General features: G+C 42.0%; 1 protein-coding gene across 3 annotated transcripts in view; it reads right to left on the bottom strand.

The window, feature by feature from the left end:
• The window catches only part of LOC144601647 (uncharacterized), an 84,372-nt gene that overhangs the window by 37,690 nt on the left and 24,835 nt on the right, over positions 1-21,847 (bottom strand). For all 3 annotated transcript variants that reach the window (XM_078413879.1, XM_078413877.1, XM_078413878.1), the window contains exon 2: positions 10,926-11,043. In XM_078413879.1, the coding sequence (XP_078270005.1) occupies positions 10,926-11,043 (118 nt within the window). The remainder of the gene's footprint in view (positions 1-10,925; positions 11,044-21,847) is intronic.

Here is a 21,847-nt window from a genome sequence, read left to right as displayed (position 1 = left end):
AGACTTGGATTGTTTTCTCTGGAACGTCTGAGGTTGAGGGCACACTTGATAGAAGTGTATAACATTTTGAGAGGCATAGATAGGGTAGAGATTAAGAATCTTTTTTTCCCCCAAAGGTGGAAATGTCCAACACTAAAGGCCATAGATATATGGTGAGAGTGGGAATGTTTAATGGAGATATGTGGGGCGAGTATTTGCATTGAGAGTGGTGGGGGCCTGGATCACACTGCCAGGGGTGGTGATGGAGGGAAATATGATGGCGGCATTTAAGAGGCTTTTGGATAGCCACAAGGAAGTGGAGGGAATAGAGGGATGTGGATCCTTTACAAGCAGATGAGATTAGTTTAACTTGGCATTATATTTGGCACAAACATTGTGGCCTAAAGGGGCCGTTCCTGTGCTGTGCTGTTCTATGTTCTATAAAGATGCACAATGTTACTCGTTGACCAGGCTCCATCAGGGAATGTGATTCAAAGGTCCACTAAAGCTTCGAAGGCTACCTGTGGATACTGATTATTCCACGTTTAGGTACGATTGGGTATGATTCTGTCCATGCAGAGTTTGCACATTCTCTTCCATCATCAAGTGGAATTATGACTTTTGTCACATGATAAGAAAATCGGCTACAGAAAAAAATAGAGCAGATATTCCCAACCTCTGAGAAGGACATGAGAACTTGTGAGAAACAGCTACCTAATTTACCACCATCTGGTGGTATCACTCAGATAGAGGCCAAGTCATAACTGTTGTGGGAATCAGGAAAATCACTGCACTTGTGCAATGGTGGATGACATCCTGACAATGAGAATGCTTGAGAATGGTTGATGCAGAGATTTGTTGAAGTCTCATTGGAACTGATCTCAATGGTCAGCTGGCAGCAGTAAGGGCCTCCTTGCCTCGGTCCAGCATCCCTTACCTGTATATCTATCATTGGGCAGCCACATTTGTTTAGGGTCACTAAATGTGCAAGAGTTCCACCCTGCGCCTGCCTTTTATGAAGCAAAACAAAACCCTTCAGAGTCAATTAAAGGATTAACTCCGAATTTTCAGAAATGCAATTATATCCCACAATTGGGTCAATATTGTGTGTCCTGATTGATTGCTGCCACTGATCAATGTTACAACTCCCGTGAGAAGGCTGCTGAAGTGAAAACTAACAATGATGATAGTGGCATTGCAAGTTCTTAATGAAAATAGGTCAGCAGCATGACCTACCCTTTTAATTTTGAACCAGAACACGAGGAAATTAACATTCGAAAAATCAACTGCACTTGGGAAGGATGGGAAGAATTCAGGCCTGACTTTCCTTTAGTGGTAAAAGTGAAACCGTACATTCTGGCAATCATAAATGCAAGCAGGTACCTTTGAAAATGCAGAGGCAGTTCGGAGCCTTCGGAAAGAGAGAAAAAAACATGCAAATCCTTTCAGAAGAGTTATATTTGCTGGCCCGGATTTGTATATTTTGATCTTTTGTGTTGGTCAAATAAATAAATGGTCTGGGAAGGTCATCTACGGGAAGGATTGGAATTGTTGACCAAACATCTTGACCAGCTAATGAAAAGCTTGGCGTGACCAGGTGCACGTTGTATTTGCCCGATTAGCCAATGGTATGTATAGCAAGTCTTTATTTTTAATCTGAAAAAATGTGAATAATTCACTTAGTTGTCACACAAACTGGAAATACTCAGCAGGTTTAGTTTTCTTTATTTCAGATTTCAAACATTGCTGATTTGTATTTGGTTTTTACTCATTTTCTTTATTCATTAGATAAATAAGAAAATTATATTGTCCACCAAGTCAGAGAGGGAAGGAGAGAGAGGGGGAAGGAGAGAGAGAGAGAGGGAAGGAGAGAGAGAGAGAGAGAGAGAGAGAGAGAGAGAGAGAGAGAGAGAGAGAGAGAGAGAGAGAGAGAGAGAGAGAGAGAGAAGGAGAGAGAGAGAGAGAGAAGGAGAGAGAGAGAGAGAAGGAGAGAGAGAGAGAGAGTGAAGGAGAGAGAGAGAGGGAAGGAGAGAGAGGGAACTTTCCAGCTATTCATCAATACCCCAAAAGTTGCTCTAATACTTTATTATCTATTTTGCTTTTCAACATGCGATGTCAATTTTTAAAAAGCAATAACTGCATATGCCAACAATCAGAAAGCCAAGGTTAATTATCATTTTGTGTGTGACCTCTTACCAGATCACAGCCTAACAATGTCACCTTTTCCAGATATATTGGCATTCACTTGATATACAGCGTGGGACTATAAGACTCATTCACTGATTGGCTTCATCATACAAAGAACTGTATAGTACAGGAACAGGCACTTTGGCCATAATCTCCTCTGCCTGCACATGATCCATATCGTATCTACTTCCAGCACAACCTCTGGCAGTGTGTTCCAGGCACCCACCATTCTCTATGTAAAAACACCGCTAGTCACAAACCTCCAGCCAGACCAACACCCTTCTACCATAACCCTCTGTCTTCTATGGGTAAGCCTGTCCTGCATCCAATCCACCTCAACTCCACTTTCCCGGCAGCTTCCCATAAGCCTTATTTCCCCTGGAATCCAAAAACCTGAATTTGTCTCCACAGCTCTGAGGTTGAGAATTTCAAAGATCAATGAGCCCCTGAGAGAGGAAAGTCCACCTCTGTTACTTCTTAACTGGATAACACATTATGCTCAATCCATTTTGCCTAACTCTAGACTTCCACACGAGGGGGAAAAAACTCAGAGTATCTAGTTTATGGAGCCCCTCCCATTTTTACATGTTTTAATACAATCAGCTGTCATTCTTCTAAACTCCAGCGAATATTGGGCTCCCAACCTGCTCAATTGTTCCTCATGAGAAGACCCTTCATTTCATCTTCAATAGAAGTTCAGTCACCCATATGGACACTAAATTATCAGTGGGCTCTTTTAGCCAAACTTTTGTTCTTGTCTAATACGTTCACATTACAGCAGGAATGCTGAAGTGTAAACAGCAGTCACCCCTCGACAGGGGAAATTAAGTCAATCATATTGCTGATTGGAAGAGACCAACAGATGCCATTATAGAGTAGGAAATGTAGCACAGTCCCTGCTGCTTGCTATGGCTCAGTACCTCACTGCACAGCATATTCACCCACTGACAAGCGACTAAAGTGCTTTCTAAAATTAATTTACTTGCAAATTATTCTAAATATTTCGGTTTAATTTTAATTATTCGGGCTTCAGAGGAAAACAGTGGATCGGTGACAGAAAACCTGCCACTATTCTATGAAAATTGATGCATTTTTTTGCCACAGAGGGAGCTCTGCTCCTTATAAATATTCAATGTAATTATAAATTCATTATCATGCTCCTTTGTGGCATTAAGAATATTGGTTTTCACAGAATATCATGTTTGAAGGTAATGAATAATGCAAGAGCCCTTCAGAGTATCAGTGCTCAAACAGCAAAGAAACATACTGCCAACAAAATAAAACGTTAATCCACGTTAAATAGGAAAACAATTTCACTTCCTTTTATATCTGCGCTCTCTGCACACAAGTTCGTTCCATGCCAGCCTATTTAAATCACAAATTATGTTCTGAATTTACCCTTTGTAAAACAGCATCCAATTATTTTCTCTCAAATAGGTCACAGATGGACAGACAATTTGGATGCAGTTTCTCAAATGTAAATTCATCAGATCGCTGGACGTTGTTTTTGAACTTCCCTTCTCTGGCATTGGGAAGGGTTGGCCGTGAGATCCAGAGATTGTGGGAATGACAGAATGGGTCTGAATTAGACAGGCAGGACGTCTACAGATTCTGTTAACAATCTGCGTCTGATCTGAGGTAGGGTGTATAACCCCAGGATTGCTCGATTCCAGAAAGGGAAATCAGCCTGGTGTCTGCACTCCTTTCATTGCCAGCCGTGGCACAGCATCTGACGACTGTAGCATAACGTCCGTCTCCAGGAATGAGCAAAACATTGAGGCACAGGGCACTTTTTCACTGCCCAAGCTCCATCTTTTGAATGTGGCTTTGAAACACAGTCCCTCCTCCCCACTCGAGGATCGCAGAGCAGCACTGAAGAGAATCACTCCAAAGTCATACCCAATATTTGACATCTTGATGTGCACTAATCAACTGGTCTTCATTTTTGAATGTACTTATTTGTTTGTAGAACCCTTTGGGAAATCCTGACCTTTTCAGTAATTCTGTGTATGCATACAAAGCCTTTCGTAATCATCGGTGTCTGCCATCTTGCAAGAGAGACCAGATTCTGACTCTCCATGGCCTTCTCCCTGCTCTGCCTTCACATATTTGAAGATTCCAATAGCATTATTCTCAAGTTAAAAAAAATGTTTGTTTAGACAAGAGAGATTCATGGTCCTCTAGGAGCTATGAGAGAAGAAGTTAATTTGGGAGCCAGATGACCTTAATGTCTGAGACACAGCTCTTAGCATTAACATTAATGGCACCAGAAACTCCGATAAAAACAGGTCAATCTTTAATCATGGCCTTGAAATCAGAATAGGTTTTTAATAGTCCCTTAAGAACCATTCTATTATTTCAATGGATACTCCGTCTCATCTGAATAGTGAAGTAATAATGATTTTTGTATAAAAGGAATTATATTGCAACATTAATTAAATTCACATTAGCTTCACAAAAGCAAGAAAAAGATTGATATGCTGATATTATAGTAATTCTCAAATGGGAAATAAATAGCATTCTTCCTGCTATTAATGAAATGTACTTTTATTTCATCTGTTTTTCAGTATGTTATGGCTGTTCCCATTTTGAGCATTACACTGATAGTTCAAGGAATATTAGTTTATAGGGCAATCAGACAGTGCTCATGAAATGCTGCAAAACAGAGTTAGCAGTTCATCCTCAAGAGTTTATTCTAAAGATGTGAGGATGAGAAGCAAGCTGAATTTGTTTTTTAATATATATATACATCAGCTACAGATTGTCACCTAACGCCTGACTGCAAAATTCCCATTTGACTATCTGGCACAATTATCATGCAGGGAACTATTTCCTGTCTAAATTAGAGTCTTTTTTTCCCCCCAGTCCCTTCCACCAGTTACCTTGGATTTGATGCAAGACAAAGGGACACAAAGTGCTGGAGTAACTCAACGGGTCAGGCAGTTATCTCCAGAGAACATGGATAGGTGAACATTTGAGGTCAGGTCCCTTCTTCAGGAGAGTCCTTTCTCGTGCATCTGCAGTTTCTTGTTTCAACATTTTGATGTGATCTATCCAGGTCATGGGCATCAAGGGGGCTACATGTGCATCAAGGCCATGTCTCATTCTATCCTCAAAGGCAAGTGTCTGCATTTAATAAACACCAGTGAAAGATGTACCTGGATTTCCACTCAATTAATCATGCACCTATTTATGACCGGGAATCCAATGTATATTTCATGGAATCAGAGTACAATGTGGAACAAGGCCCTTTGGCCCAACTCGTCCATGTTGATCAAGATGTGTATCAATACTAACCCTATTTCCCCAAATTTGCCCCAAATCTCTCTAACCTTTCCTATCCATGTAGAAACATAGAAACATAGAAAATAGGTGCAGGAGTAGGCCATTCGGCCCTTCGAGCCTGCACCGCCATTCAATATGATCATGGCTGATCATCCAGCTCAGTAACCTGTTCCTGCCTTCTCTCCATACCCCCTGATCCCTTTAGCCACAAGGGCCACATCTAACTCCCTCGTAAATATAGCCAATGAACTGGCCTCAACTACCTTCTGTGGCAGAGAATTCCACAGACTCACCACTCTCTGTGTGAAGAAATTTTTTCTCATCTCAGTCCTAAAAGACTTCCCCCTTATCCTTAAGCTGTGACCCCTGGTTCTGGACTTCCCCAACATCGGGAACAATCTTCCCACATCTAGCCTCTCCAACCCCTTAAAATTTTTATATGTTTCAATAAGATCCCCCCTCAGTCTTCTAAATTCCAGCGAGTATGCCTAGTCTATCCAGTCTTTCTTCATATGAAAGTCCTGCCATCCCAGGGATCAATCTGGTGAACCTTCTCTGTACCCCCTCTAAAGCTAGAATGTCTTTCCTCAGATTAGGAGACCAAAACTGTACACAATACTCCAGGTGCGGTCTCACCATCCTTACATGTACCTGTCCTAATGGTTTTTAAATGCAGTGATTGTCCCTGACTCACCACCTCCTCTGACAGCTTGTTCCATACCTACTCTCCACCTTCTCTATGAAAAATCTGTGCCTCATTGACAACCTGGCGCAGATGTCATGCAGTGATGTGCCCTGGGCATGAAAGAGTCACTCCATCGTTTCTGGAGTCAGTGACCCTTAGATGATGTCAAGAAAAGTTGGTTCAAACTCTGCACCATCAAAAGTCGGTGACGGATGCAATGATTCCATCTGCCAGAACATTTATTTAGAGTCATCTGGCAGAGGTCTGCAGGATATTTATGCACCCAAGGAGGGATTGCTCTGTGCTGAGGAGAAATACCAAGAAATGCACACTTCAGTACAAATTAACAAACGTAGATACAGCAGGTAAAAGGCTAGTAAACACAAACTTTCAGAATATTGAGGAGCAAGAGAGAGGAGATACAAGGGACTTACATGTACGTATGTCTGGATTTTTCAGGAAAATAACAGATCGCTACATGTGTAAGCAGAAACTTCAAGTAATCCTTGCATTCCCTCTCTCTCCGTCCCTCCCCCACCATAGTCGTCTTGCTACTGTCCCCATTCGTAACCCTTCGTTATCACCTCTTCCCCTCCAACCATTGGGAGCTTCACCCCTTGAGACATCGATGCAGGCTCTGCTTTGTTCTGTACCTTCTCATACCTGTCAGGTTTCCCTCTCCCCGACTCTCAGTCTGATGAAGGGTCTTGACCCAAAACGTCACCTATTCCTTTTCTCCGGAGATGCTGCTGAGTTACTCCAGCATTTTGTGTCTATGACAGATCCCTACATGCCCAGCCAAGTAAATCACAACAATCTGCGATTTTCCACCCTGCACCTGGCTGTTTCTGGTGTAGCATTAATTCCAATAAAGGAATTCAAATACGTTCATATGTCTTGACATCTGCTGAATTCTGGCAGGATGCAATAGTTTTGCCTGATATTGAATTTTTAACTGCTGCTTTGTGGGCAGATCACAAGATGGAAATTACATCACTGCAGATCCGGAGGTAAGCAAGATATGACTGCTGCTGTTCTCATTAGAGCAAAAAAGATACAAAGAAAATTAATGGAGGGTTTCAAAATTCAAAGCAGTTTTAATAGAGGAGGAACTAAATGGTTGAACTGCTTCCACTGGGAGGAGATGAGTAATCAGAAGAAACAGATTTAGAAAGAGCCAGGGGAGATATAGCAATTATTTTGTTTTAATTTTCCCAAGATATGATGGGGAATGTACTATTAGAAGGATGACGATGGCAGCAACAGTAACTTTCAAAAAGGCAATGTCACATAAAATGGAAAATGTGCAGGAAATAGAGGAAAGAAGAGGGAAATAGGACTGATTGTAGAAACAAGGAACTGCAGATAAACACAAAAAGCTGGAGTAATTCAGCCGGATAGGCAGCATCTCTGGAGAGAAGGAATGGGTGAAGGTTTAGGTCGAGACCCTCCTTCAGACCCTTTGTGTCTATGTTCAGTTTAAACCAGCATCTGCAGTTCTTTCATACAGAGGAAATGCAGATGTTGCTTTATGCCAAAGATAAACACAAAGTGCTGGACTAACTCAGCGGGTCAGGCAGCATCTCTGGAGAAAAAGGATGGGTGATGTTTCGGGTCGGGATCCTTCTTCAGACTGAAAGTAGGTGGTGGGGAGGGGGGTAGGGGGGTGAAGAGCTGGAGGCGAGAAAAGACCCAGGACCAATCAAGGCTGACCTCAGGCAGGGTGGTGCGGTGCCTGGTAAGCCCACTGTTGGCTCGGGAAGGTGCAATCTCAAACAGTTTGTCAGGCTCTTTTTGTGATTCAGGGCAGATCTAATGGACACATTTTGGCCTGACCTGATTGGACTAATGAATGTGATTGCAAGGAAGGGTAATGCTTGAAATTCAAGCCAGTACTTCACCCACACCCAAGACCTTCTCACCTTCAATCTCACACCTTATCTCATGACCTTCTGCCTTTCTCCACCCCATCTCTGCCTTTGGTCAGCAAACTTACCCATAGTCAATGGTAAAAACTGCAAATTAATCCTTCATGGTGTGAATGCAGGAATCTTGATAGGCACTGACTGGCAGTATCAGAAACTTTATTCCCTGTCCATTATCTTTAACGGACAATATCAGAGTAATACAAGGATACATTATCAGAACAGAACCTGTGACTAGTGGTGTGCCTTGGAGTTCACACTGGGCCCATTGCTGTTTGTAATCTATATCAATGATTTGGATGAGAATGTACAAGGCATGATTAGCAAGTTTGCAGATGATACTAAAGTGGGTGGCATTATAGATAGTGAAGAGAGTTGTCAAAAATTGAAACATGATCTTGATCGGTTAGATAGGTTGGCTGAGGAATGGTTGATGAAATTTAATACAGAGAAGTGCAAGGTGTTACATTTTGGGAAGTCTAACCAGGGCAAGACCTACATGGAGAATGTCAGGGTTCTGGGCAGTGTTGGAGAGCAGAGATCTGGGAGTGCAGGTACATAATTCCTTGAAAGTGGCATCACCGGGTGGTCAAGAAGGCTTTTGACACATTGACCTTCATCAGTCAGAATATTGAATGTGGAAGTTGGAAGGTCATCTTACAGTCATACAAAACAGTGGTGAGGCCACATTTAGAGTATTGTGTTCAACTTTGGTCACCCTGTTATAGAAAATATTTTGCTAAGCTGGAAAGGTTGCGAAGAAGATTTAAGAAGATATTGCCAGGAGTCGAGGGCCTGAGCTTTTGGGAGCGGTTGAACAGGCTGGGATTTCATTCGTTGGAGCACAGGAGGATGAAGGGTGATCTTATAGAGGAGTATAAAATCACGAGAGGAATAGATGGGGTACTCTTTTACTTAAAGTAGAGAAAATCAAGAACTAGAGAACATATGTTTAAGATGAGGGGAGAAAGGTTTAATAGGGACCTGAGGGGCAACTGTTTTTACACAAAGGGTGGTGGGTATACGGAATGAGCTGCCAGAGAAGGTTGTTGAGGCAGGTACTATAACAACCTTTAAAAAACATTTGGACAGGTACATGGATAGGATAGGTTCAGAGGGATATGGACCAAATACAGGCAGATGAGACTAGTATATCATATCATATCATCATATCATATATATACAGCCGGAAACAGGCCTTTCCAGCCCTCCAAGTCCGTGCCGCCCAGCGATCCCCGTACCTTAACACTATCCTACACCCACTAGGGACAATTTTTACATTTACCCAGCCAATTAACCTACATACCTGTACGTCTTTGGAGTGTGGGAGGAAACCGAAGATCTCGGAGAAAACCCACGCAGGTCACGGGGAGAACGTACAAACTCCTTACAGTGCAGCACCCGTAGTCAGGATCGAACCTGAGTCTCCGGCGCTGCATTCGCTGTAAAGCAGCAACTCTACCGCTGCGCTACCGTGCCGCCCCCAGATGGGGCATGTTGAGCAGCATGGGCAGGTTGAGGCGAAGTGTCTGGTTCCACGGTGTGCGACTCCATGACTCGAACAGAAATTGTTCATCCACAATATTTTCACACATCTGATTACTCTGTGGTCTTGTTTGCAGTAGAGGAATAAAGCTTGATTTTGGGAGATTCCACAACAATCCTGGAAAGTTGCAACCTTACTTAACTAAGAATATGGATGGAATGATGTATCCATCATATAGAACCATAGTTCTATTCATGGATTTAATACTCACTAGCTTCACACCAAGCAATCAAAACAAGTTCACCCTGAACAATTTAGGCATCATTGTTACATCTTTATCCACTATCTTTGGTCAGTCTGAACAAAGATATTTAAAAACATTAACAGTATGCATCAGCGAAACAGCTACTGTGGAAGCTGTTGACTCAGTGGGTAACTTTCACAGTATGAAGTGTGTTCAAATCTCCCAATAGAGAGTTGATCATAAAATCATGGCTGACCTGTGCTATAATGAGGGAGTGCTGCACTAACAGTGATACTATTTTTCTAATTTGCCATAAAACTGAGGTCCTACGTGTCTTCAACTATAAAAAGTTTCCATAACATGGGGGCGGTACAGTAGAGGTACAATGGTAGATTTACTGCATTACGGTGCCAGAGACCTGGGTTCAATGCTGACTACGGATGCTGTCTGTGCGGAGTTTGTACGTTCTCCCTGTGACCACGTGGGTTTTCTCCGGGTGCTCTGGTTTCCTCCCACACTCCAAAGACGTACAGGTTTGTAGGTTAATTGGCTTCAGTAAGTTGTAAAATTGTTCCTAGTGTGTGCAGGTTAGCGCACGGTGTGATCGTTGGTTGGTGTGGACTAGGTGGGCTGAAGGGCCTGTTTCCGCGCTGTATCTCTAATGTCTAAAGCCTAAAGAATATATTTTTTAAATTGAGCAGAGTAGGTCTCAGAAGGGTCTCGACCCGAAACGTCACCCATTCCTTCTCTCCCGAGATGCTGTCTGACCTGCTGAGTTACTCCAGCATTTTGTGAATAAATCGATTTGTACCAGCATCTGCAGTTATTTTCTTATAATATATATATATATTCTCCCCACTGTACATGTTCTCTTCGACAATCCAGGTGACCAAAACAGATTAGATGCAGTTAAAATATCACTGCTTGTTGTCTTCCTGTGTTACATCAATGTTCAACAATACCTAATTATGAAATGTCTGGGGATATCTTGATTTTATTCGTGTTTAATATTATTTGTTTTCATCTAAAGAGTATCAGAATATCCATATGTCAGTAATCAAATCCATCTATTCCTTAATACCAGACCTTTAGATCTACTGAACAAGTCCATAAATAAATGGATGGTAAGCTTACCGTGCGAGTTGCTTTAAACATACTTGTCCATTTGAAAACATGCTTCTCCACAGCACCAGCTATCAATCCAAAGTCCCTGGGTAGACCAGTAGAGGGCATCAAACACCCATTGACACAACTGTGAAAAAAAGATGGAGACACACTTTTTACTTCTGAACTCAACATCAAGTTCTTCAACTTCAGATCCTCATAACTACTGCCTTGTTTTAGAACAGAAGACACAGATAACATTATTGCCTGCAGACACAGCTTCTGCTCTTGTCAAATTACCAGATCTATTTGCCTTGCATTCTCATCCATCCTTTCTGCCTTCCAGTCTACCAAATGTTCCTTTTCATTGTCTCTATAATTACTTAATCAACATTTATAATTTTTTGGTTGTGGTGAAAAATCATTAACCTGAATTACCAAATCTGTTTTTCTCTCTGTCCAGATTCTCTCTGGTCTGCAGAGAATTTCCAGTATTATCTGCTTTTATTTTAGACTTCCTTCATTTTATTCCAAATTTCCAGAATCCATCGTTCTTTGTTTTTGAAGACATTCCTTATTTTGTTTTGTTGGCTATTGTTTCTTTCATCCCATTGTCTAGCGGTTTCAAATGTTAATATATAAGACAATTACATCACTGAAGTAACATTACAAACATTTCAAAATCTCCCCATGAGACATTTTTAAATGATACGATATATTGTTGACCCACTAAACAAATGGCACTGCATCCTATATTCAGCCATTTACTGCACATGTATCCTATCACTGCAAGCAAATACTATATACTGTAAAAATACTTGCAAACTATGTCTACATTGTAAATATTGCATGCATATTACACAACAGATTGTGAAAGGTGCATATAACAAGTGCATTTATTACGTACCCTATGGAATTGACATACACACACATATATATACACATATACATACATATATATACACCATACTAAACATACACAAAACTCCAAGCTGGTGTGTGTGTGTATACTGCACATGTACATTTTACGGAATATTAAGTATTGCACCTATATATGGCAGCTCAAACTATACAAGAGCATACACACATCTTATTACTTACTGCATAGCTTATACATGGTTCTCGCTTGCATATTGTACACTGCACATCTATGTCAAAATGTGAAATTTCCTACATGCTCAAGACTGGAGGCCATATTTGTAAAATGTACATTATGCACTGACAAATACAACATGCTACTGTATACAGTAAATACTGAGACCATGCTCAGGACTTTGATGGTTCCGGAATAGCAGGTATTCCAGACTAAAGGGAATTATTCTTATCGATATTCCAATACTCTTTAGATTCAAATTTCTTTCGACATTTCCCATTTCCGGTGAGCCCAGTAAGTAAGTGTGGGAAACAGAAGCAGGTGAGTTTAAAGTGAGAGAAGGGACCAGGACCCTGCATCTTTTTTTGTAAACCAGCCTCTGCAGTTCTATGTATCCCATGTGTACAAATGGGGTGCAGGAATCACGAGAATCTTCAACCACAGAGCCAGATGCCAAATCATTGGTATTTCCCGAATAGTTGGATGACAGATTATCTGAGTTTAATGATATTGTATTTATATGCTAGATTGTATATTAAACAATAGAAGGGTCTCGACCCGAAACGTCACCCATTCCTTCTCTCCAGAGATGCTGCCTGTCCCGACATCTGGCGGTGCCTTCCTACACAGCACACATTCTATGCATTATGCACAAAACTATAAATATGTATAACTCATGCACACACTGTATATCTTAGTACGTGTACAATGTACTAAATATTGTAATATGTACTATGTAATAAATTATATGTCATTGACAGCCACCTTACATTGTGCATGTAGACCATAGTGTTTTATTAACATTGTAAAGACAACACAATGAATCTGCTGCGTGATGCACGGTATTCCCTTAAAGAGAGAGGCCGAAATCTCAAAGTTTCATCTAATCTCCTGACCAGCTTAGAATTTACTGAGCAAGCATTGCGGTGCCGAACCTACACTTTCTTGCATTGACGCATTGCCCTGTGATACTGCCAGGATTTAGATTCCTGACTGTGGAATTAAAACTGGTCATGTCAGGCTGCGAATGGTCAAAGTCACAGCTGGTGATATCCTTTGCCAGAATTGTCAACTTACTGAGAGAGCCAAACCAATGGCTGCGATTCCCACGGCATTTTGCCTCAGGGACAAGAATCAACAGAAGACCGCTGATGGCCACCCCTTGAGCCTAAAGCTGCCTAATACCCGGCAACAAAGCTCCGCACTTCACAGCTGTTCACACAGATCCTGGTGCGCATTTTAATCCTCAGTGAGGGGTAAGATTAGTACGACTTCAGCTCAGGGCAGTGATGCCAGTTGTGCAAACACCAATGCAGAATGGTGGTTCCCATTTGCATGACAAGGCTCCAACACAGAATGACAAACCCAAGTAGTCACTTTCCACATGCAATTTTTCAAATCGTTGGCGTTGCTCCAAGTCAATGACGCTCCACAGCCGACTTGTGGTGATGTGAGCACCACTTATTTTTGGATACTCTTTTCAATAAATGTATCATCTCCAGTCAGGGTCGACATTTACTTGATCATGTGGCACTCATGGCCATGGTGGTAGAACCTCCATCCCAGGTGCTTGCAGGCTCAGGCTCCACTCCATATCTCAACAGGTATTGTCCCGTACATCCCTGTTTGGTACCGTCGGTCAGGTGACATATTAAATTGATCCTTGCATGTGGACATAAAGAATCCCTATGGGGAAAGAAGAACTGCAGATGCAAAAGACACAAAGTGCTGGAGTAACAGCCGATCAGGCAGCATCTTTGGAGAAAATGGATGTGACCTTTTGAGTACATACCTTTCTGACATTTGATGATACCCTGATACACTGAAATGTAATTTGAATGAATGAATACTATATTGAATACCTTTGTAACTTTGTCAGTGCCTGATACGTGGTGACTCTTTGCATACTTGTGAATTGCATGCAAAACAAAGAATTTCACTATATCTAGGTACATGCGACAATGAAGTGTCATGCAATCATTCATGATTGTAAAGGTCTTCAGGGTATCACATCATCAAAAGTGCTTTACAATGTAAATTCTTTCCTTGTCACTATTTTTTTTTAAATCTTCCATGTGAACATTATGGTCATTCTTTAAATAATATCGCCAAAACAGGTAACTAGATCAATATAACATTGCTTTTTGATGGCAACTTGTTAAGCTAACAAATGCCACATTTCCTACTTTGCAACAATGATTACACTTCAAATGGAATTTGCTGATTGCAAAGCAGTTCAGGGCATCAAGACGTCATCAAAAAAGTACTACGATGCAAATTCATTCTTTGTGTGAGGAGCAGCCCATTGTTATCCAAAAGTCTAATCAGTCTTGCCCAGCACAGACTACCTTCTACTTCCTAGGAGAGAAATCTGTATAATAATAATAATAATATTATTAAAAGCATACTATTGGTGACAAGAAGACAAAAACGATTTTAGATGCTGGAATCTTGTACCAAAAAAACCAAAATGCTGGAAGAACGTAGTGGAGTCAAGCAGCATCTGTGGAGACAAAAGGCGAATATTAAACTTGCAGGTTAACAACCTGCATTTCGTCTGAGAGGGAAATATTGGTCAATTTATTTTTCCCTGCTTTCGTACAGGATGAATCTCCTTTCCTGCTGCTACCTCAGCTAATTTGGATTACAGCAACATGGAGCAGTGGAGTAGTGCAGCTAAAAGAGCTGCTGTATAGCTCCAGCAGTCTGGGTTCAGTCCTGACCTCTGGGGTTCTCTCTTCCAGGTGCTTTGGTTTCCTTCCACATCCCAAAGATGTGCGGGTTTGCACATTAATTGGTCTCTGTAAAATTGCCCTAATGTGCAGGGAGTGATTGCGAAAGTGGGATAACATAGAACTTGTGTGAATGGGTGATCGATGGTTGGCTTGGACTCTGTGGGCCTTTTCAACGACTCCATCTCTAAACTAACAACTAAACCAGATGGGTTTCTTCCAGATGCCCTGAATTCTTCCCACATGCAAAAGATGCGTTAATTGGTCACTGCCAATTACTCCTTACATTGGTAGAAAGGAAATCTGGACAGAATAGATTACAGAGAAAGTTAGTGGAGGAATGGGAATTAGTGGGATTGCTTCATGAACCAGCATTGACTCGGTAGATTGAATGACCTCCTCCGATGTTACACAAACCCATGGAAAATATGGAACAGCAACGGATGTCAATCTAGGAACACACAAAAATGTTTGGCTCAACATCATGGTGCACTGAGTCACCATGGAAACCTGATGCAGCAACAGAACTCACCTGCAAAGTGTTTTAATTTCAACATTTCCCCCCCACCACCACAAAAAAATATGAAGCACAAACACAGACACAAAAATATTTGTTCCTGGATCATATTGTCTGAAATGCCAAGCACTGACTTGTTCAAAGTCTTGTGTATGCAACATATTCTTCACCCATTGCTTTGCCCTTGGCAAAGTACAGGCAGCTCAAGTATGCTGATTGTTTTTGGGTCCTGGTGTATTCAAGTTCAAGAACTGTTATTAGCAAACATCTACAAAGCATTTTTGGAATCTTGCCTTGGCATCAACTCTGAATTAAGCAATTGTAGTTCTTGCAATCAGTTCCAAATTGACTTGTCCCTCACGAGGACAGTTTTCCACCTGAACCCATCTGCCAGTTTATTTGAATGCTCAAACCTGTCAATCCAACTCTCTATTAGGCTTTAAGAATCCATCGAAAACATGTCAATCACCTATTCCTGAAAGTAGGTCAGTCGCCGATGTGAAATTAGTTTGGGCCGTCTCAATCCAGTGCAAAAAGATTGAGGCCAACTCTACAGAACCTTCTGTCCTTCAGCACCTTTAGAAAATGTATCTCAGCGAAACTACAGGATGTGTAGGAAGGCACTGCAGATGCTGGTGCATATAAAAGATGGACATAAAGTGCTGGAGCAATTCAGTGGGTCGGGCAACATCTCTGGAGAAAAGGATGGGTGAAGTTTTGGGAACTCTTCTTCAGACCCAACCCGAAAAGTCACCATTTAGTTTTCTCCAGAGCTGCTGCCTGACCCACTGAGTTACTCCAGCACTTTGTGTCTATCTTCGAGCCTGCATTGTGAGAAGTGGTTAAGCAGATTATTGCTGAGACTGCGGCACATCTTTGCAGCAGAATATTACCATGGACTGCAAGGAACCTTCCCCTTGATTCAGGATCACTGTTCTCTGAACACTAAACTAAACTAACTCTAAAGGAGGAGCTTCGACTGCCCCGATCGCGAGAGCTTCGATCGCCGGCTGCGGGAGCTTCGATCGCCCTGACTGCGGATGGTTCGACTGCCCCGACCACGGGAGAATAAAGAGGAAAGAAGATTAGACTTTATTGCCTTCCATCCCAGTGAGGAAAGTAGGGAATCCACTGTGGTGGATGTTTATGTTCATTTTTATGTAGTTGTGTGTCGTTGATTTTTTTGGTATGACTGTATGGTAAATTGAGTTTCACTGTACCTTAATTGGTACACATGACAGTAAAATACCTTTGAACCTTTGAACTTTGAACTAAAGTGGCGCAGCTAGTTCTGCTGTGTCAGCTCCACTGATCAGGGTTCAGTTAGTTAAGCTTAGAAGGTGCTGTGGAGTCTGTACTTTGAAACAAGTGGCTGAAAAAGACACTCCGTCAACGTCTACAATGAAAGGAAAAGTGATTGAGAAAATGTGAAAAGTGCACTGCAGAAACCACAAGAAATATTGCCAGAAATTAATTGCCTTTGGGAGAAGAAAAATCTTCACTCTGTAATGAGCTCAAGCAAACTTAATTGTGTCATCGGGTGAAGCCAGTAGGCTGACAGAGACAGCTGGCTGACTTCTGGAGAATATCAGAGTAGTCATTGGTGAAATGAAAGGGAAAAGGAAGATTTCAAGTAGGCTGGGTGGTAAAAGAGCAAAAAGCAAGCAGGATGTTAAAATGAATTCCCCGTGAGGCAGTGGAGAAGACGAAGCAGCTGAAGACGTTTCAAGCATTACTAATAACTGAGACGGGGATGGATGAGAAAATAATCTCATTGTCGAACACCGTTTGTCAAGAATCTTCCCAACAATGTGATGTTAGTTGACCTTTAGGAAAAATATGCCAGAGTAAGACTTTGGAGATACAGCCCACCGAGCTCACGTCGACCAGAGATCACCCCGTACACTAACACTGTCCTACATATTAGAGACAATTTTACAACTTACTGAAGCCAATTAACTTACAAACCTGCACGTCTTTGACATGTGTGAGGAAACTGAAGCACCCAGAGAAAAGGCATGCAGTCATAGGGAGAATGTAAAAACTCCGTACAGCCAGCGCCCATAGTCAGAATCGAACCCGGGTCTCCGGTGTTGTAAAGCAGCAACTCTCAAATTAGTCGAGACATTTGAGTGTCACATTTAGGGCTTTTGAGAAAGAGATGGTTGTGGAGTCAGCACTGGGATGGAGCCGAGGTAAAGGAGAGGAGAGTAGTCTGCAGTTATCCAAGGCCAACATGAACTCCTGGTTGCCATGTAACAATATCAATAAACATGGTGCCAGCATAGCAGTTTGGAGTTTGGTGAGAAAGAGAAGAGATTGGGATCTGGAATTAATGTTAGGACAAGTGAGGAATTAGCAGCTGGCCTAAGGTTAGAGTTGTGGGGAATGGTGATGAAGTTCTCTCGTGGCAATAAACATAAATCAAATAAATGCATGAAATCATCACAATTCAGCACTAGATGGTAGGGAAGCAGTTTGAAAACCATTGCCATTGAGAATGTAATTATGGAGTTTAGTTTAGAGATACAGCATGGAAACAGGCCTTGTGTCCCACCAAGTCCACACTGATCATCGATCACCCGTTTACATAAGGTCTACATTATCCTGCTTTCTCATCCGCTCCTTACACTCTAGGGAAATTTTAAAGAGGCCAATTAACCTACAAACCAGCACTTCTTTGGGATGTAGGAGGAAACCAGTGAACCCAGAGGAAACCCACACTGTCACAGGGGGAACTTGCCACACAGACAGCACCCGTAGTCAGGATGAAACCCAGGACCCAACTGCACCACTGTGCCTATCCTTACTCTTATTCCTAGAATGTTAGGGGCATTAAAGAATGTGATGATGAGTTTAGATTAGCCCAAGTTGAATTTAAATACGGAATTATAAAAGATGAAAATCCAGTGTCTATCTCTGTTTCATCAATATGCGGATAGTAGAATGAAGCTCAGAATCGCTTCAAAAATTCTTCACCGGAATTTTCTCAATGTTCCACATAATGACTGCCAGATAGAATGACAAGTCTTAAACAATTCATTTCAAACACATTCACACCTTCTTGTAAAGAGCGGATTTGTCATTCCTAACAGCACTACGTCAAGTGAGGTTTTAATTTGATTTCATTGATAATCTGAACTTTGAATTGAGCTGAGGTGCCAACGTTTGTGGAATTTTTTTAATTGGAATATATAAACTCCACAGTAATCTGCTCCGAGCAATAATCTGGACCTACAGGGCCAATAAAAAATTCTTAGCTAAATTATCTCGCATTTTAATCGGGATTCAAAGGCATCACTGTCCACCTGAAACTGTATGTTTAAGGAAACTGGAAGGAGTGCCCCCTCGTTCAGGTGTCCAGTCCTGAAGATGGAACAATAGATGAGATGAGCATCAGCAGATGAGCACCAGGACCTTTTTGTGACTCCAGAGTATGATCCATCTTGTTCCCCACTCTGCCCACTTTCTCCACACCCAACCACGTTCCAACTGGCTGTCACCAGAGAGCAAACAGTAGATCTCTTGGGTAGGTAATGTAAAAGAGCAAAAATGCTGAGGAACCCTGGTATATGGGCCAGAACAGATCTTCACAGACACGCACAGCCAGAAACACTTACTCTTTGGGGCAGAGTAACGGTAGAGTTGCTGCCTCATATCACTAGAGATCCAGGTTCGATCCTGACCACGGGTGCTGTCTGTATGGAGTTTGTACGTTCTCCCTGTGACCACATGAGTTTTCTCTGGGTGTTCCGGTTTCCTCCTACATTTCAAAAACATGCAGGTATGTAGCTTAATTGGCTACTCTAATTGTCCCTAGTGTGTAGGATAGAACTGGTGTATGGGTGATCACTGATCAGTGCGTACTCGCTGGGCCGAAGGGTATGTTCCACGCTGTATCACAAAACTTTTTACTTTTTCCCAATTTTATCTCCTCTTTTGTGCAAGTTCCACAAAGCCCTTGATTCATTCCCCTGTCATTCAAAATGTGTCGATCTCCTCCAATAATCAAATGTCCACAACCCTCCGGGACAGAGAGGTCCAGAGATTCACCAACCACCCTCTGTGAGAAGAAATTCCTGTGCACTTCAGCTTTAAAAAATCAGCAGCTCATCTTGTATGATTTTCTATAAAATGCAAATTACATTAGAAGGAAAGCGGATGAGCGCCAGAACTTTTCATGACTCCAGAATAGGTTCCACTCTATCCACTTTCTCCACTATGCAACAACATTCTAACTGGTGGTCACCAGGGAGCAGACAGTCGGACAATGGTAAAATTTGCGTCTCAGTGACGCAGCGATAGAGTTGCTGCCTTACAACGCCAGAGACCCAGGTTGGATGCCAACTGTGGGTGCGGTCTCCCCTTAACCCCATGGGTTTTCTCCAGGTGGTTCGGTTTCCTCCAAACACGTACAGGTTTGTAGGTTATTTGGCTTTGGTAAAAAAAATCTAAATTGTCTCTTGTGTGTAGGATAGTGCTAGTGTACGGGGATCACTGGTCGGCTTGGACTCGGAGAGCCGAAGGGCCTGTTTACACGCTGGATCTCAAGACTAAACTAAAAAGACGGGTAGGTAATGCAAAAGAGCAAAAACACTGAGGAATCCTGGTATATGTGATAGCTACATGATTGGGAGTCCAGCACGACACTGAAATGTCAGGAAATGCAACTAATGTAAAGCACAAAAATCTTTTGCACATGTTACAAATCAAACAGTAGAATACATGTAATTTAGAGTAAAATTACAACATTGGCTCAGAGAATGTAGGGGGACAGGACATGTGAACATTTCCTGAAGATAGGCACAAAAAGCTGGTGTAACTCAGTGGGTCAGACAGCATCTCTGGAGAAAAGGAATAGGTGACGTTTCGGGTTGAGACCCTTCTTCAGACTGAGAGTCAGGGCAATTTCCTGCCCACTTTCAATTGTGCGTTCTTTAGATGATGATCTTTTATCTTTAAACATCTCTCATCAGTAAAAACATATTGCCTAGATTTGTCCTATTGACAGAATTTCTATAAACTACAACAATGCATAAAATCTTCTAGCTTCTGTAGTTTCCTCTCAGGCACATCCTTTGTTGATCAATGCATCAGATTTCACCCTCCAAGGAAATTACATTTTGCAGACATCAACCTCATTCAAGAGTCAAGCGTATTTAATTGTTATATGCATCAGCAAAGGAAAAATGAAAATCTTGGTTTAGTTGAGAGATACAATGTTGAAACAGACCCTTTGGCCTATCGACTTCTCATCGACCAGCGATCCCCGTACATTAGCACTATCCTGCACACTAGGGACAATTTTTACCGAAGCCAAATAAACTACAAACCTGTACGTCTTTGGAGTGTGGGAGGAAACCAGAGCACCCGGGGGAAACCCACACGGTCACGGGGAAAATGCACAAACTCCGCCAAACATGCCACCCTTACTGCTGCAGATTTTACAGGCCCATGAATGCAATAACACAGTCAATAAATATACAAAAATCAATAATAATAAATTAATAATCAGTAATACCAGGTAAACCAGATCATAATAATGCCAGTACAACCCGAACAAAGTCCGTAGCAGATTGCTTGAGGTAGGGTAGTGATTAGGCATGTACAGTGTGATTCAAGAGCCTGATGGTTGCTGGAAAGAAGCTCTTCTTGAATCTGGAGGCCATGGTTCTCGGGCGCCTGTACCTTTTCCCAATGGTAACAATGAAATGACAGCGTGTCCAAGGTGGTGTGGGTCTTTTAGTTTCCTTTTTGAGGCAGCTCTTCCTGTAGATCCCTTTGATAGTGGAAATGCCAATACCGCTGATGGATCGGACAATGCCCATCTACCTCTGCAGTTTCCTTTGTTCCTGGTCAGTTGAGTTACTGAACCGGGCCTTGATGCAACCAGTCAGTATGTTCTCTATTGTGGACCTGTAGAGGTTCGAGAGATTATTCCATGACTGACCAAATCTCCTCAATCTTCAAATTCAGCAGAGATGTTGCCGAGCTTTCTTGATGGTTGCATCAATGTGTTGGGGCCAGACATATGTCTGGCCAAGAACATTTACACTTGGGACGGCACAGTGGCGCAGCAGTAGAGTTGCTGCCTTACAGCGCCAGAGATCTGGGTTTGATCCTAACTACAGTTGGTGTCTGTACGGAGTTTGTACGTTCTTCCTGTGACCCTGTGGGTTTTCTCCAGTTGCTTTGGTTTCTTCCCACATTCCAAAAACATACAGATTTGTTGATTAATTGGCTTCTGTAAATTGTCCCTAGTGTGCAGGACAGAACTAGTGTCAGGGTGATCGGCGCAGACTCATTAGTCTGAAGGGCATGTTTCCACGCTGTATCCCTGAACTTTAAACTTTCTCCCCATTGCAGCCCCATTGATGAAGATAAGAGGATGTTCTGGACTCTAAACCTTCCTCCGTTCCGTTCCTCCAACCTTCCGGATTCTTTTCCTTCTACAGTTAAGCACCTAAAATATAAAATTTTCATGCTCCTCAATGCCTCAACTAGTTCAGTGAGTGGATGCTCTGGAGTGATGACAAAGCTACAGAAACTAGAAAGATCTCACTTTGTTTGCACCCATGGAGAATTGGTTGTTAAGTAGCAAAGCTGATTG

The sequence above is a fragment of the Rhinoraja longicauda genome, chromosome 17 (genome assembly GCF_053455715.1).
Source record: "Rhinoraja longicauda isolate Sanriku21f chromosome 17, sRhiLon1.1, whole genome shotgun sequence".
NCBI classification, from domain to species: Eukaryota; Metazoa; Chordata; class Chondrichthyes; order Rajiformes; family Arhynchobatidae; genus Rhinoraja; species Rhinoraja longicauda.
This window is presented reverse-complemented; position numbering and strand designations above follow the sequence as displayed.